General features: G+C 54.3%; 4 protein-coding genes across 4 annotated transcripts; 3 read left to right on the top strand and 1 right to left on the bottom strand.

Moving 5' to 3' along the window:
* Positions 1-3,201: 3,201 nt before the first annotated feature.
* On the top strand, positions 3,202-5,586 carry SCT1 (Glycerol-3-phosphate/dihydroxyacetone phosphate acyltransferase; the record flags this gene model as incomplete). Its single annotated transcript, XM_065757695.1, has 1 exon — positions 3,202-5,586. The coding sequence occupies one exon, from the start codon at positions 3,202-3,204 to the stop codon at positions 5,584-5,586; it is 2,385 nt and encodes a 794-aa protein (XP_065613612.1).
* A 1,230-nt stretch (positions 5,587-6,816) lies between these two features.
* On the top strand, positions 6,817-7,964 carry N0V96_006369 (uncharacterized protein; the record flags this gene model as incomplete). The annotated part of the gene is made up of 2 exons (XM_053190774.2): positions 6,817-7,140; positions 7,209-7,964. The coding sequence occupies 2 exons, from the start codon at positions 6,817-6,819 to the stop codon at positions 7,962-7,964; spliced, it is 1,080 nt and encodes a 359-aa protein (XP_053051692.2).
* Positions 7,965-9,165: 1,201 nt separating this feature from the next.
* On the top strand, positions 9,166-11,715 carry N0V96_006368 (uncharacterized protein; the record flags this gene model as incomplete). Its single annotated transcript, XM_053190775.2, has 2 exons — positions 9,166-10,688; positions 10,743-11,715. The coding sequence occupies 2 exons, from the start codon at positions 9,166-9,168 to the stop codon at positions 11,713-11,715; spliced, it is 2,496 nt and encodes an 831-aa protein (XP_053051693.1).
* A 1,964-nt stretch (positions 11,716-13,679) lies between these two features.
* On the bottom strand, positions 13,680-14,450 carry N0V96_006367 (uncharacterized protein; the record flags this gene model as incomplete). Its single annotated transcript, XM_053190776.1, has 2 exons — positions 13,680-13,955; positions 14,037-14,450. The coding sequence occupies 2 exons, from the start codon at positions 14,448-14,450 to the stop codon at positions 13,680-13,682; spliced, it is 690 nt and encodes a 229-aa protein (XP_053051694.1).
* Between the last annotated feature and the right edge of the window lie 1,994 nt (positions 14,451-16,444).

Raw genomic sequence — 16,444 nt, 5'->3', positions numbered from 1 at the left:
TCTTTTGTTGTTCTTAGTAGTTAACTTTCGAATTGGATGTTCATGCTCGGCAGGGCACGGGCGGCGGGAGACAGGAGAGTGGTATGCGTGAAGCACAGATGCATATGCGGCCGTTTTTTGGGTGGTGTCAGTGCGACCATATTGTTTTGATAGCCGGATGTTGCGGGTGTTAGATACGAGACTGTTGCATCTCTGGTCTTTTCTTTCAATTGTTTCCGTTTTGATAGCTGTATTTGATAGTGTGTTTGCGATCGTGTGTTTCGCAGAGGACAGGAAAGGAAGGAGGATGGATGTCTTCACGTAGTTGCTATCTGGCTTAGATGGTGAGGTTTGTATTACGCGATGAACGTTGTGGCCAGGCTACCAAAGGCTCTGAAGATTTGTAAAGTGTCAGTCAATAGCTGTTGTCATGTAATCCAGATGTATCTTCTCCAAGAAATTACGTTGAGAGACGATGGTTCCTTTATGTGAGAACGCTTGTTGATCAGGTCGTCTGCGTGGCGGCAACTCTCAGCCCTTCTAAGCGGTAGGTGATTAAGGAGACGGTGATTCTACCTACCTCATGTTTGTAGCGCTTGATTTAATATCCAGACACTCCGAGCCTGACCTCTTATGTGTTTTCAAACCTGACTGTGCGGAATCTAATTTATAGAGAGCTACGGGGCCTTCTCCTCGTATCACCTGGGAGGCCAAATCCATTCTGGCCCCTGCCTCAGGCATAAGACCTTAGACCATCCAAAAGGCGTCGAAATGACACGCCACCATGGTGCCAAGCATATACAAGCCCGAATACTCCAGCAGCACCCAGAGGCCGTATACAAAAGCCACGATGTTGCCCATCCCACCCCTTTACCCCTTCGCCCCTTCACTCTCCCCGCTCCACGTGACTGGCAAAACTTACACCACGCAACATTCAGCCCGGTTCCTGCCTTGAACTCTTCTATCCAGTACTTCGAGAATCTCTCATCCGCCACCAGTCACATATTTGGTCTGGTGGTTTGGAGAAATCCTAAGAAATACCTCGATCGTGGGGGGCGCAGGTTCAAAGCGGGCCTCTCAACTATATTTCATTTTTTTCACCCTTTCTCTTAGTACTTGACTCCCATCATTATTAATTCATCTTACTTATAGGTAGGATGTAAGTAGGATGTCAGTGGGACTGGGCTCTCGGTCATTCAAATAGCTATTATCTCTACTAAGCTTTCAAGTAAGAAGAAGTTTCCAGAGCACTCCTTCCTTTACTCGAAATACATACCTTCATATACAGACTTTCATCTAACTACCTTAGAGAAGCTCCTATATCACGGCCAGATCTTGCTCGAGATCATTTTGATAAGAATGTCTGTCTACTCAAGGTATACTGGCTTTATGACGACTGAGATGTACAATTAATTCCCCCTGGCTCGTAGATTAAATGATGCAGAGAATGGCGGATAAGGTGCTCATCGATGTATCACCGTAATCTACGCTCCGGGCATGATAAATTCAACAACGGGCCCTTTTCTTTTCTGCTTCGCTAGAATTATGTTTGTAAATATTCTCGTTGGTCTGTTTCCCTTTGTAGACTCCGACCTAACCGCAATTGAGAACCACGACCTCATCCCTCAATTTGTTATCGACGACAAAACGGAAACGTCTACTAGGACCGTCTCAGCCTTAAACCCCAAGGGGCCCCACCCCGGTCTGAATGCGACGCCAGTTAGCTGCTAGCCGCACGCGATCTGCTCTAGGCTACCTCAGACCATGTACTCCGTAAGCACAGCTCTGACGTAGGTACTAGGTATTCATGACCTCGCGGCATCTTCAGCACTGATGCAGGTTCTAGCGCCGAACGAGCTGCAAAGTGCACATTGCAGCGCACGCAGAAAACGAAGCGGCTCAGACAAAGTGTCACAAGCACGACGAGGTAAGGTACGGACAGACTGACAGACATCTGCTGCAGGACCGTTAAAACTTCCCGGGCCATGGCAGGTGTGTTACGGCAGACGACGATGTTAAGCCGGAATCGCATTGCTCGTCCCTGAGGTTGACCGCAGCCGAAGCCGGGCTTCTGGGACGGACATACGGCATCTTTTCCCCAGGAAACCGATCCCGATAGGTTGCGATGGGAAAAGATACCTTTTTCGGGAACCGAAAGCACGAGTTGTTGAAAATTCCCCGTCCTCCCGTCCTCCGTCATGAGGTCTGCGACGTTTCCCAACAAAATGCAGGAAAGCCAACTGGTTGAGGTGAGGGGTCAGGTCGCCTTGGAGGTACCAGACGGCAGAGAGATAATTAGCTGGCCTGTTTACTCCAAATTCGCCTCTCTTGACGTAAGGTAGCGTCCCCAGCTTCTGGTTTTCTTCATCCTGCCAGGTCTTGTGCCACTGTACGCCCTGAGCTTTCCTTATTAGTCGGTTGTCTGCAGCTCAGCTCCCCCCGCATTCTGGCGCTGAATAAATCAACTTAGCCTCACGATCTACTCTTTGCACGGATATCAATTGGAACTGGGCACACCAGACACCCCCGTTGTACCGCGGCTAGAGAATCGTACGTTGGTATAAGTAGACGTTTTCTATTGCTTTGGCCGGTTGCAGAGCAGCAGAGCGTATACCAAAGCATCAAGAAGAAAGGCGTAGTCGAAAGTGGAATTATCGCACTGAAAGAAAAAAGAAGAGGGGCGTCTGGGGATATTAGACTGGATGATATCGCGGGCTTGGCCGACTTAGTGGGGAACCACCCCCGGCCTCCACAGGCGCATACCTTACTATTCCCCCTGCTGCCCTGCTCTCTCTTTCGCCCGGGCTCTCCAGAAATACATCCCTCCCAATTTTTTGGTCACCTCACACCTCGCAGTCATTGTCAGCTACTTTCTTCTCCCACACTGCGTCGCCAGTCGCACCACCATCAGAGCAGGCGCGCTTTACCAGTTCTTCAAACACTACTCTACTCCGTCGTTCGCTTTCCCCCATCACCAAATTTATCTGGCAACTCGTGAATGCCAGCTCACGAAACCGAAGCTCTCTCCGCCCAAGGTAGCGCTCTTATCGCTACTGCCGCCCTGCTGCACCCGAAGGTTCCACACCACACACCACCACCGAGGATGAAAGTCTAAGGGAGTGGCGCAATAGTTGGCGAGATTTTCACCAAGAGACGTTTCTCACCTCATCTCATTCCAAATACTTCTTCCTACTCTGATATCGCATACCGAGTCTCGTCGCCATGCCAGACCACGCTGGAACGGCGGTCGCCGCGCCGCCACAGAGCGGCTCCAACCCGACCCCTCCCAAGGAGCTATACCCCATGGTCAACTGGAAGTATGACCTCTTCCTCTGGGTTTTGGGCGTGCTGGTCGACCTCTTCTTCCGCGAGGTTCACCCTCGTGGCTCCTGGAAAGTCCCCAAGTCGGGTCCCGTTCTCTTCGTCGCCGCTCCTCACGCCAACCAGGTCAGTTTCTCTCTTTTTTTCTTCTTCACCCCCCTTGTCGAAGCAACCCCCCTGTCATTGTCACATGCTAACGCCTGCAATCTCTGCACGCAGTTTGTCGATGCTCTCATCCTCCAACGTACCCTCCGACACGAGGCCGGTCGTCGAGTCTCCCTCCTCATTGCGCAAAAGTCTGTCCATGGCTTCATCGGCTGGGGTTCGCGTCAGGTCGGCTCCGTCCCTGTCGGACGCGCCCAGGACGCTGCCAAGCCCGGCGCCGGCGTCATCTATCTGCCCGACCCCATCAACGATCCTACACTTATCCGCGGCGTTGGCACCAAATTTGGCCAAGGAGAGGGCGAGGTACACGGTATGCTGTTCTTGCCCTCTGCCAAGAAGCAGACCGGCGCCAGCATCGACATTGCACAGATTATCGGACCCGAGGAAATTCGCATAAAGCGCCCGTTCAAGGGCAGGCTGCCGCTCGAGCAGCTTACCGGACGCGACGACATTGATGAGAATGGCAACTACACCAATAAGGAGCTTAAGGGATGCAGTCCCGGCTTCAAGGGAACCAAGTACAAGCTCGCTCCGCACATTGATCAGACCAAGGTGTACGAGGCCGTCTTTGACCGTCTGAGGTCAGGTGGCTGCGTAGGCATCTTCCCCGAGGGAGGTAGCCATGACCGCACTGAGCTGCTGCCCCTGAAGGCCGGCGTTGCCATCATGGCACTGGGCGCCCTCGCCGAATCTCCCGACTGTGGTCTGACGATCGTACCCGTCGGCATGAACTATTTCCACGCCCACAAGTTCCGCAGTCGCGCCGTCGTCGAGTTCGGTCCCCCCTTCGAAGTCCCCCGGCACTTGGTCGAAATGTACAAGAACAACCAGAGACGCGAGGCCATCGGCCAGCTTCTCGACAGCGTCTACCAGGCTCTGAGTGCCGTCACCGTCTCCACCCCCGACTACGATACCCTGATGATGCTTCAAGCTGCTCGACGTCTGTACAACCCCACCGGGAAGAAGCTGCCCCTGCCTGTTGTCATTGAGCTCAACCGCAGGCTCGCCATGGGCTACGAAAAGTACAAGGATGACGCTCGGGTCGTCCATGTGATTAAGTCTGTCAAGCAGTACAACAAGGAGCTGCGCTACGTCAACCTTCGTGACCACCAGGTCCAGTACGGCAAGATGTCCATCCCCAAGGTCATCTTCCTGTTGTTCTACCGCGTTGCCAAGCTCCTTGTTCTACTTATTGGCGTACTGCCTGGTCTCATTCTTTTCGCCCCTGTTTTCGCCGCATCCAAGGCCATTAGTGTTCGTAAGGCGAAGCAGGCTTTGGCTGGCTCGACTGTAAAGGTTCAGGGACGCGACGTTATGGCTACATGGAAACTCTTGGTCGCCATCTTCCTCGCCCCGACTCTGTACCACTTTTACTCGGCCATCGTCACTTACAAGGTCTGGCAGGACCATCTCTGGGGCTACGTTCCTGAGTGGGTGCCGTGGTGGACGACATACTTGGTCATGTGGCCCCTCATGGTGGGTATCACGTTTGCTGCACTGCGATTTGGCGAAGTTGGCATGGACATCTTCAAGTCTTTGAGGCCCCTGGTCCTCTGTCTGAACCCTGCCTCGAGCTACAACATCCAGCAGCTACGTGCGAAGCGTGTAGACCTTAGCTCCCAGGTTACAGATCTTATCAACACGCTTGGACCCGAGATGTTTCCCGACTTTGAAAAGACCCGCCTGGTGGCAGACCCGTACAAGGCCGACGGATACTCCCGACCGCGCACACCGCCGGCGCGCCGCGATAGCGACGCATCCAGCGCCTACGACGCCGCGACGCCGCCGTCCATCTCGAGAAGACAAACCCAGCAGTCGAGCCGTGCGATGCCCCGCAACGAATCGTACAGCAACATTGGCGGCGTCGGCATCTTCTCCACGCGACCGCCTTCCCGGTCGAGGAGTCGGAGCAGCAGCAGCGGAGGCGGCCTCGGGTCCGGCGGGTTCCACATCAGCGGGTTCACGACTCTGGACTCTGCGGGTGGGTTTGATGAGGCTAGCAAAAAGATTCGCGAGGCGATGAAGCTTCGCCGGAGAAAGAGCGGGGATCACAAGATGGAGCTGGGCGCGGACGAGAGCGAGGATGAGGAGTACAACGAGGCGCGCAAGAAGAACACATGATGTCACGGAACAGACGCCAAAGCAACAGACGCAATAGGAACTGAAAGAGAGGGAGAGGAAAAGCGACAGTTGAAGTTGTGAAGACGGGGGTTGGGCGCAAGGTGATTCCAATCAAAGAGTACCTACCGTACGGTACGTATAGACAGCGTTTTAATAATTTCAATATGGATTCCCATTTTTTGTGTTTTTGCGAATCAGCGCCGGCCCAATTACTGCATATTACCTTACCTTACCTCACAGAGTAAGGAGAGTGTGTGTGACTGTAAGGACGCTTCGCCCGACGTTTGGACGTTGGAGTGGATTCGCGGGACTGGGGCAAATGCGCAGCCAATTACGGCGATTACAATGCTGACCGCCGCATCTGTTATCTCCGTCCGGCCGGTACGGATTAAGGTACGGTGTGGGAAGCCGCAGGATCTGATAACTCAAAAGGGTCCCCCTCCCTCCCTCCTCCCTCCCATTCCCCCTCCACGGTGACGCTAGGTATTCGAGACAAACTTCGCACGCGTGGCTTTTTGTCGACCCGGCTATTCCGTGCCGCTGCCGGCCGGAGTTTTCAGGACGTGACTGCATATTGTCCGCGGATCTGTGCTTTTGCGCAAGGCCGAGCGAGGAGGGGAATCTCGGTGATACGAGCAACCGCTGGGGAAGCAAGCAAATCATCGCGTCCCTTTTGTAGGGTTACAATATTCTACATTAATAAGGACGCGCGCGGGACTGGGACTGGGGAATATAATAACTCCAGCAAAGGGTGGGTGTCTTGTTGGTCAGCTTTGACATTTTGGTTTTAACAAGAGACTGTATTGGTTCAGTTTTCGGTCCACGGAGCTTGCGGCGCGCCGGTTGAGTGTTGCCGTCCTTAATCCCACCTTTTCACCCCCATACATTCCATTCCCAATTCTTGTCCATCTCGTCATCGTTTCCCACACCTTTCCTAGGTCCGAGAAAAAAAAAAAGGAGCCAAACCCCAAATACCCCACATCCCGCCACCTTTCCGACGGGTGGGCCGAACGACTCTACTCCGTGTGTGCCTTTCCTTTCCGAACCGGTCTTCAGCCCTTTAGTTGTAGACCTTGCCCCTCTATTCCGTACAACTTTCACCCCTCCAAAGTCACAATCCTCTACGTTTTCTTTCTTTCTTTCTTTCTACTACGGAGTGGGAGAGTCGCATTCTTATTTCGCCATTGCTTGTTCACGATCGTTTGGGGGAGCAAACACAAAAAGGCAACCATGACGTCCGCATTCAAGTCCTTCGTCACCGGCGCCAAAAAGTTCGCCCTGGGCACCGCCCACGGCGTATCGGCCCTCGAGCTGTTCCCCAAGACGGACCCGGCCGTCGACGGCGAGGACTGCGAGCACGACTGCGAGAGCTGCCACGTGAAATACCCCAAGGGCTTCAAGATTGACGAGGCCGACGAGCTGTACGGCATGGTCAAGGGGTGGAGCACGCACGCGCTCGTGGCGACGGGGAAGAGCGATTGGGTAAGAGACGTGGCGGACGAGAAGGGGAGCGTGATGGAGGCTATCGGGAGGGCTGCGGCGCCGAGTAATGGGGTAAGCACAGCTTTTGAAAAGAAGAAGAGTGAAAGGGAGATATTTGCTGACTAGGATTCAACAAACAGAAACTCATGCTCTCGGCCTCCAACATCCCGACACCGAATCACTCGAGCGACTACACCGAACCCACGACGGTCCTCCTGCTCCCAGCCTTTGTCATCATCGACCACGTCACCCCCAAGAGCGTGCCCGAGCTCATTACCGAATTCGTAGACAAGGCGCCGACAAACACCTCCCCGCTCGCGCCGCTCGCCCTTCCCAACTCCGTCCCCGTAGCATCAACAAACGGCAACGGCACCACCGACGCGAGCGCGGCCGCACCGAGTAGCATACCCCCCGAAATATCCCGCCGCCCCTGCCCGCACAGCACGCTGATCCTCCTCTGCTCGCAAAAGACGCGCGACGCCCGCTGCGGACAGTCTGCGCCGTTGCTGCGCAAGGAGCTGGAGCGCCATCTCCGGCCCCTGGGGCTCTTCCGGGATATGGACGACGAGAGGCCCGGCGGGGTGGGGATTTATTTCATTTCGCACGTCGGTGGGCACAAGTACAGCGCCAACGTGATGGTGTATCGCCGGCCCGACGCCTTTGGGCTGGATGATGTGGAGCGCGTCAAGGAGGAGGGGGAGTTGGTGCCCAAGGCGAGGACGGCGGTGCCGGAGACGGAGGATGTGGGTGCTGCGCAGTGTATCTGGCTTGCGCGGATCAAGCCCGAGGATTGTGAGAATTTGGTAAAGTATACGATTTTGCAGGGCAAGGTTGTGAAGCCTGAGACGCAGCTGAGGGGTGGGTTTGACAGGGCCAAGGGGATGATGAGTTGGTGAAGTGTGTTCGCTTTGCGGTTTTTTTTGTCGTTCTTGTTTCCTTTCTTAGAGACGAGTTTGGGCGCATCCGTGGGGGATTATGATCAGGGCCATTGGGATACAGGTCTGGGGGGCGGGGGGCGTTGGAGGATACGGCACATAGAGGAGGACCGGCAGACGGTACTTGATAAACAAGAGCTTTCAATAGATGAAAGAGTTTGAGCTTTGCAGAACGGGGTGCGAGTGCCAATATACCTATTTATCATACTTACAGCCTTATGAGAGGATTCGAGATCTGGACCATGGAACAGGAGAATATCTAGAAATAAGCCAGCTGCCTAGACGATGTTGAGGTGACCAACTTGAAATTACACAACCAAAAGTAAATAGTGTCTTCCTTAGACGGTGTTTGGAATTGCACAATTAGATGCGGCCTCTCGTTCAACAAATGAGGTAAACCGTGGCTGTTGCACTGCAAACCGAGTCTCCGCACAATGACCGAGTCCCGTCGACCGGCGTGAGGCTCCACTTCTACCGGCCCGCCCCGCACACTCCAAACAAGGCCAGTGACGAGACTGGCAGACCCCCCCGAGCTGCAGGCGCGTTACCTTAGGCTGGGCCGATAAGATACGAGGGGAGCAGCGCAACGGGGAACAGACCCGCCCGCCATGGTCTCCCAGACAACAACGCTAGCGTAAACAATCCCCACGACCGCTCCTTCGTGGGTGCCCAGTACTACCGCCCTTCAGCTCACCGACACGACCATCCCATCCAGTCCCATCCAGTCACGTCCCAATCCCCCAAATCAATCTTTCTTATTGCACAACGACGACCAGAAACAGAAAAACAATTGCAATCTCGGGACGTAGCCTGGCTTTGAGCCATCTCCCCTCCCCAGCTTTGCATTTGCCGCCTTCTTTTTTTTTCGTCGTCACCCATTCTCCCAAACATGGTGTGAGCAGGAAGAGACACAATTCCGTATAGCTGTCGGGATTCCTCTCGCCTTTATTCACATCCACCAAGCATTGGAATTACATCACCCGCCCACCCCCCGTTATTTTGGCTGTCTCTTCTTCATTCTTCATCAAGCAAGCTTCAGCTTTCCCGCCCAGCATTCCACACGAAGGAGGGGGGATAGCATTGTTTTCCCGTCCATCCATACCAGCAACAACCCTGTCTCGAACTGTGTTGTTTCCCGCCCCCATTTTCCCTCTCCTCGACAATGGGCTCCGCCGCCGAAGGAGATAACAATGGAGGAGGCCGCCCCAGGTCCTCGGTCCTCAAGAGCTTCATCCACCGCCGTAACCAGTCCGAGGGCTCTGCGCTCTTCACCTCGCCGCCCTCCGTCCAGGTCACCACCACGCCCGCACAACACATCTCGGCCGCCTACGCACAGCTCGAGGGCAGGATGCCGCCCCCTCCTCCTCCCATCCGCACCGAAGGTCTGGGGGCTCTCGGCGAGCTGAACAATCACTCGTCGCCCCGCAAACAACAACAAGCAGCAGCAGACAGCAACCGAAACCGATCGCGCTCGCCGACCAAATCCGCCTTTAGCAACATGTCCTTCAAGTCGTTGGCCAAGGAGGCCCGAAAATCACGCGACGTGTCCCCCGAGAAACCCAAGAAGACGAAATCGAGCACGAACCTGGCGGGCTTCCTGTCTCGACCCCGATCGACCATATCCCTGAACAAGACCACGAAGGAGGAGGAGGAGCGACGCCAGGCTAAGGACAAGGAGAACCGCACACCCCCGAGCTCGACGTCGAGCGCCGACATGACGAGTGGTCCGGCGCCGCCCATTTACGCACAATTCTGCAGTCAGGACCTCGGGAGTAACGGCTTGCGTGGGAAGGCGTCTTTCGACGCGGGTAGTGGACGTTATGGAAGCGACGCCTCGAGCGACCTATCCAAAAAGCAGAGACCCAAGTCATACCACCCTTCCACCGCCATCTCCGAGCACAAATCTACATCAGACCTACGCAGCAGGCCAAAGATGGACGGCCGCGAACCGTCTGCTTCGGAGAGAATCAAAAGCAAGGTCCAACGCCCCAAGCTCTTTACGGCCTTTTCCGCCGCCGGGTCTAGCACGAAGTCCAAGGCGTCGGATTCCGCCGACAAACCCATCGATCCCAAAGCGATCGACCAGCACCTCGAGGCCATGCTCGATCGGCGCAACATCCCCGAGAACCAGCGCTACAAGATGCGCAGCCTGGCAGACACAATCAAGATGGAGTTCATCCGACAGGACTGGGCGGAAATGGCAGCCAAAGAGCAGGCGGGCGTCGCTGACACCACTACCGAGCCTATTTCTGCGGCGACTGGAGGCTCTGATAAAGAGGAGACACAATCCAAGCGTTCCCGCGGGAGGAGCTTCACGTTGTCGCGGAAAAAGGACCCCAAGGAGCCCGCGTCCCCGACGAAAAAGTCAAAGGGCGAGAATACCTCCATCGGCCGTCACTTCCGGAGCAAGTCTACCGAGAGCGTGGTGAGCGAGCGGCCCGTTTCGGCGAGCTCGACGGGGAGCAACGGCATTCTTTCTAAGATCAAGTTCGGCCAGGGACCGGGCGACTATGTTTCGTATTTGCGCAAAGTGCAGAAGCCGGAGCTGGTTGAGGTTGGGAAGCTGCACAAGCTACGGCTGCTTCTGCGTAACGAGACGGTCTCATGGACTGAGGACTTTATCAAGCAGGGCGGCATGCAGGAGATTGTCGGCCTCTTGAAACGCATTCTCGCTATTGAGTGGAGGTAAGTTGTGATTTTCTCTCAGGGCAGCGAAGTGCAAATGCTAACGAAGAACAGAGAGGAACACGACGATGCCCTTCTCCACGAAAATTTACTTTGCTTAAAGGCTTTGTGTACCACAGCGCTGGCCTTGCAATATCTCCACTCCATTCATGAGGACTTGTTTCCCAAGCTCCTCCATATGCTGTTCGACCCTGAGAAGAAGGGTCCCAGCGAGTTTACTACACGCAACATAATCACGTCAGTGTTATTTACATACATTGAGTCGGCCACGCCCATGGAGCGCATTGCCCGCGCGCAAAAGGTGCTCTCCTTCCTGCGCAACCCCCAACCCAAGGAAGAGGAGAGGCCGCTCGGCTTCGTGCTGGAGATGCGGAAAGACCGGCCGTACACGGTGTGGAACAAGGAGGTTGTCAGCGTCACCAAGGAGGTCTTTTGGATCTTCCTACACCACCTCAACGTCATTGCCCTGCCGTCCGAGATGTCGACCAAGGGTGGCGCGCCGCTCGGCACAATCACCAACGGCGCCGCCGCGTCTTCCTTTCAAGACCCGCACGCCTTTATGCACCGGCACTTCCCCTCGGAGCGGCCCCCCGTACCGGCTGCTCCCTACGTTGGCGGCGTGGAGTGGGACGCGACGAACTACCTCGCCTCGCACCTGGACCTCATGAACGCCATCATCGCCTGCACGCCGACGGCGGCGCAGCGCAACAACCTGCGCAACGATCTCCGGATTTCCGGGTGGGAAAAGGTGCTGGGCGGCAGTCTGCGGCTGTGCAAGGAGAAGTTTTACGGCTGCGTGCACGAGGCGCTGCGATGCTGGGTCGCGGCGGCGACGGAGGACGGGTGGGATTCGAGGGACGTACGGTACGGGCCGCCGCCCGAGTCGCGGAGCGCGAGCCCGAAGAAGACGCAGAAGGCGCAGAAGCCTGTTGACGCGCCGCCCAAGATTGAGATTCCGAAATTGGATTTTGGGCTTGATAACCATCGTGTTACGCCCGTTAAGGAGAGGGACGTTTGGCTGTCATGAGCCACATGAGCATCCATGAGCTTGTGGAAAGATGAGAACCATTGTACATCAATTGCTACGGGAACGGGTCGAGAGAACAGGATGGGGGAAGTTTCCAGCGGGCTTTAGACGTAGCACGCGTCGAGATGGTTTGGGACTTCCCTCAGTATCAGTATCCCACACACACACACACACACATAGACCCTTGGAGATTGTCAACGTAGGCGAGGGCGGAAGTGGAAAGAACACGATGGAAATGAAGGCGAAGGTGGAGGAAGAAGACGAGAGGAGGTTCGCGGAAGCTCTGGGGGGCGCTGTCTTATTTCCTTGTGGGCCTTTTTCTACTATTTTTCCTTTTTCGGGGTTTGGATCTCTGGGAGAGGAGGAGTTGTGTTTTTGTTCTTTTTTTTCTTTTAAGTGTGGTTTTCCTTCCTTGCATGGGGATGGGATCACAAGGGGACGGCGGGGAGAGTGAGAGGGATGGAAGATGTGAGAGGAGAGAGGGGGGTGAGAGAGGGAGGGGGAGAGAAGTAGTTCTGGGTATACATGCACACACGCACAAACAGAGTGAGAATGAGAGAGACGAGGGGGGAGAGAGAGGGGGAGACACATCATGCTGCCTAATGCTTCTTATGAAGGGCAACGTTTATGAATTGATGATCATCATACATAGAAAAAGCCATTATTTTCTTGTGCTGTAGCCTGTCCGTTCGTTTTTTTTTCCCTCTTTTTTTCTTCTTCTATTAATGAGGGAATAAGGGAAAAGACGGGAATGAAAAAAGGAATCGAAGCAAATGTTTCTGATTATGCCATCCTCGCCTCTATCTCTCTTTCTATCCGTGTTTATTGTACGATTGACCCAGAAAAACAAGTCTTGAGAGATTGTTTTTCCATGTGCCTGCCCATCCGGCAAGTAGGACGTCAGATAAGGTAAGGTAAGGTAAGGTAAAAGTAAGACAAGTAGGTGATTTCCTCCCGTCCTTTTACTAGATAGATTACCCCTAGGCGAATGCCTATTTCCAGGGTCTTGTGGGGTTTTCCAAATAGTTTTAACAGCCCCTTTGAGAGAAAACATACCCCTAGACGAATCGTATTATTTACAAATCGGTAGTATGACAAGATTTTGAGCCTTCTTCGATAAGATTCCATCCCGGCTCCGTGAGAGGGGAGAGAGAAAAAAAAAGAAAAGCTGACCTGTGAAATTTGAATTCTGACAGAAGCCTGGTCGAGCTTGAACTCGTCGTTAGAAGAGGTACCTAAGTATCCGTGAACGCAGGACAAAGTTAAAGGTGAACGAGGCAAGAGGAAAGAAGAGAAGCGGAGGGGGGGGGGCCATAGAGACCAGGGGGCCAGCCTGAGCCGAGGGCACGGATGTCAGACAAAAGTCGTCGGGCCTCAAAATTGGCAGATGAGTTTCTGGGGAGACTCGGAGATGACGGGGTTCGACACATTGGCACAAATTGCCCAACAGCCAGCCCTTTTTTCCCTTTCCCGCGGGCCGCTGGTCGGTAGATCAGAGTGCGGTGTCGCTTCATGATTCGTAAAGGGGCGCCAGGGTCGGGTCCTATAGGAAGAAGTTTAGGATTAGTTCTGACAGTGATGGTGGTGGTGGTGGTGGTGGTGGCTCGCTTGAAGGACCCTTGTGGTCGTCAGTATCAGTGCGTTGGAGTCGCAACTTGCAAGGGATTTGTGACGAGAAGATGGGTTATGCATTGCATAGATAGCTCCCAATGGACGCCTCCATCCCCCCTATCCAGGTCCTTGGATAACGACATTGTCCCACGAACAAGCACCACCCCACAGTAAGAAGACCCAGCGTTGCCTTGCCCAGCGTTTGCCGTAAAGTCACGATGTAGGAGTTGGTGTCTTCATCTGAGTGAGACACCTCTGCCGACGCAGCAAATGACTTGCAACCCGCAGGATTTCATCATCTAGTCGAGCCCGAAAGTTTCCGGTAAGGTATGGTCATAACCTTCCAACTGTATCTAGAGATTGCTCCGGTGCGCCTTGAAGGCATCAAAGACGGATGTCCCATTCAGCACGTCCGCCTTGACCTTGTCGTCGGCAGCTGTGAGCTTGGGGACCAGCTCCAGGACCTGGTCGACTTTATCCTTGGGGATGACGACAACACCATTCACTGGATCAGCGAAAACGAGATCGCCAGGGTTTACAACCGTGCCATCGACGTTGATAGGTACTTCGACTGCCCAAGGGGTACTCTCTGCCCCTGCGCCAACCGTGGAGAGTCCCCTTGACCAGACCTAAGAAGGTTCAGCGACCGGTGAGATGATTAGGGGACTTGGAGAAGATGGTAAAGGACCTGAGTGGTTTGTTCGACTCACCGGTAGACCCGTACTGGTTAGTTCGTCCAGATCCCTGGCACGACCTACTACTACGATCGCCTTCGCTTGCCGAACCTTCATCCTCACAGCCATGATGCCTCCGCAGACGGCATTCTTCTGCCCGTCGGGCTGTCTGATGATCACGATGGTACCCGACTGGGTGACATCAGCCCAGTGCGTGTTTTTGGGAATGTTTGCCGCGGGCGAATCCAACGTTTCCCCCTTTCGAGCAAAGAGTATCGTGGATGCCGGTGCTATGGTGATGGGAGCATCTGCGGGGTTCGGTTGGCCCAGCAGTTGCAGATCAGGTAGGAAGCCAGCCCCGGGTACTTTGAGCTTCACGAGTGCATCCGAAATATCACAAGCGGTGAACTTTTGAAGAGTTGCAATTCGTTCGTCGTGCGTGTTGGTCATGGTAGCGTAAAGCAACTAATCGATAACGGAATGAGTTGAAAGCTTCTGGTTCCTTGTACAGAGACGAATTGGGAGGCGGTATTTTTGTAGCATTTACAGAACCTCGGTTGAAGGTGATAATGCTCAAGCCGAAGATGTTGTACGGATGAATTAGACAGTAGCTTGCATCATTTTGGTTTCCATAGTTAACCATTCGACGCAGCTGGGGTTCGGGTGAAGTTGGATGCTCGGGAGCCGCCATGGAACAGCCCCTCCAATCACATGCCGTCCCAGATGGAGGAGGGTGGGCTTTGCAGGAATGCACGTTGGAGGCTTGTGCTTGGTGGGGGACCATCATGGAGCATCCGCGCACAGCATCCGTACGTGGTGCGGTAAGGCCCTCTCGGTATGTGGTGTACACTAATTACTGCGAAGGCTGGTACGGCTGTGGTGCCACCTTGGCAGTCGCGCAGAGTCAGACGCTGTGTGGCCTTCTAGATGTTTCCAGCATTCCATTTTCTGCAGAGACGTTGGTTGATGCAGCAGCGTTGCTCACGATAACGAGAAGGCGGAAACAGACTGCGGGCCCAGATGATTGCTATACCGGCCTGGTCAAACAGCCCATCTACCGGGTCCAGGGAACACGGGCGGATTAACAGCCTATATGGGTGTAGGCAGGAATCCGATAGTGAGACTGGTGGAGTTGAGATGCAGCAGTCGCAAGTAATGCCTGCCGGAGAATGAAGGGACCTAGAACCGTTGGATTCATTGGCTGACTGTTGCCATTGGCCGATTATATCTCCGCCTCTCGCACACACGTCGAAGCAGTCTCGCCCAGTGTACGGAGTAGTGTGCGCAGATGGCGGTCGCATCTATCGCTGATGGTGAGACAGGAGGAGCAGTTATAAGACAGAGACCATCCTGTCGATCGGCAACATGCACTCCGTAGGCGAATGGGTCGATCAGTCACATGATGAGACATGGGCCAGCGGGGAAAGACGATTGAGCGCGTATATACGTATGTAGGCGTAGCGTGATTATTCGTCAAAGTACTGTTGATAATGGGATTGTGTGTGTGGCGTGGGCTCGCTTCTCATGCAGCTCTTTGGCTGTGCCGCGCGACTTTTGTCATCTGGAGCTTGGGGACATCGGCGGACAGGGAAGTTGGTTAAGGTAGGCTTCGAGATGGGTCGGTTCCAGGTGTCCGAGATGTGGCCCTAGCCCCCTCGGAGTTCGCATGTTCCTGAAAGAGGGCAGACGATGCGGACAAGCGGTCAGAATCTTGAATTGTGGTGGAGGCAGACGTGGGCGGCGTGCTTCTCTGCGGCCGAAAGGAGAGAAGGATGTTCGTTGCGTTGGGAGGAATACGTTGCCTGTCTGGTATCGCCGTGTTGCCGAGTCCAGCCACGAGTAAGGTCAAGCAGGTAACTTAGGTAGGTAGGTAGATATTGCGTACAGAGAAGTATCTAAGTTTCTTGTTAGTAATTACCTGACCTTGAAGTAAATCCGGTGTAAGCAAGGTGAGGTTCGGGGTAATGGTAAGCTGCAAGGTGAGGTAAGGTAAGGTAGGAAGGGATCTAGACTCGGAAGGAACCAGCGAGTGCGACAAGACGACGGAGTCTCAAGCTCCAATTGGGAAGCAGCGCCTCGCACTCCCGACCAATGGTCAACGTCGCTACCTTGGGGTACCTTACCTAGGTACCTTGCCTTACACCGAGAGAGCAAGAACAACAATGCTTCCTCCCTTACCTTATCACAACTTCACGTGGCGATAAACGTTGCCTGGAAGGTTCCAAGGTAATGTAAGGTACCTTAAGGTGACGAGGGAAGGCATGGAATGGAATTCATGAAGAGAAGGAGCATGAAGCATCGGAGCAAGAGTTTCAAGGTTTGCATGGCAGGAGAGGATTCCGAGCTGGGGGGTTCCTTCTACGATTGCATTCTTGTCATTCGTGTCTCCAACACATCACCATGAGGTACTAAGGTACCCATCCATCCACCCACCTTACCTCAGA

Source organism: Colletotrichum fioriniae (assembly GCF_027942845.1).
Source record: "Colletotrichum fioriniae strain IMI 355084 chromosome Unknown scaffold_7, whole genome shotgun sequence".
Classification (NCBI taxonomy): Eukaryota; Fungi; Ascomycota; class Sordariomycetes; order Glomerellales; family Glomerellaceae; genus Colletotrichum; species Colletotrichum fioriniae.
The sequence above is the reverse complement of the archived record's forward strand: the minus strand, read 5'-3'. Positions and strand labels throughout refer to the sequence as shown.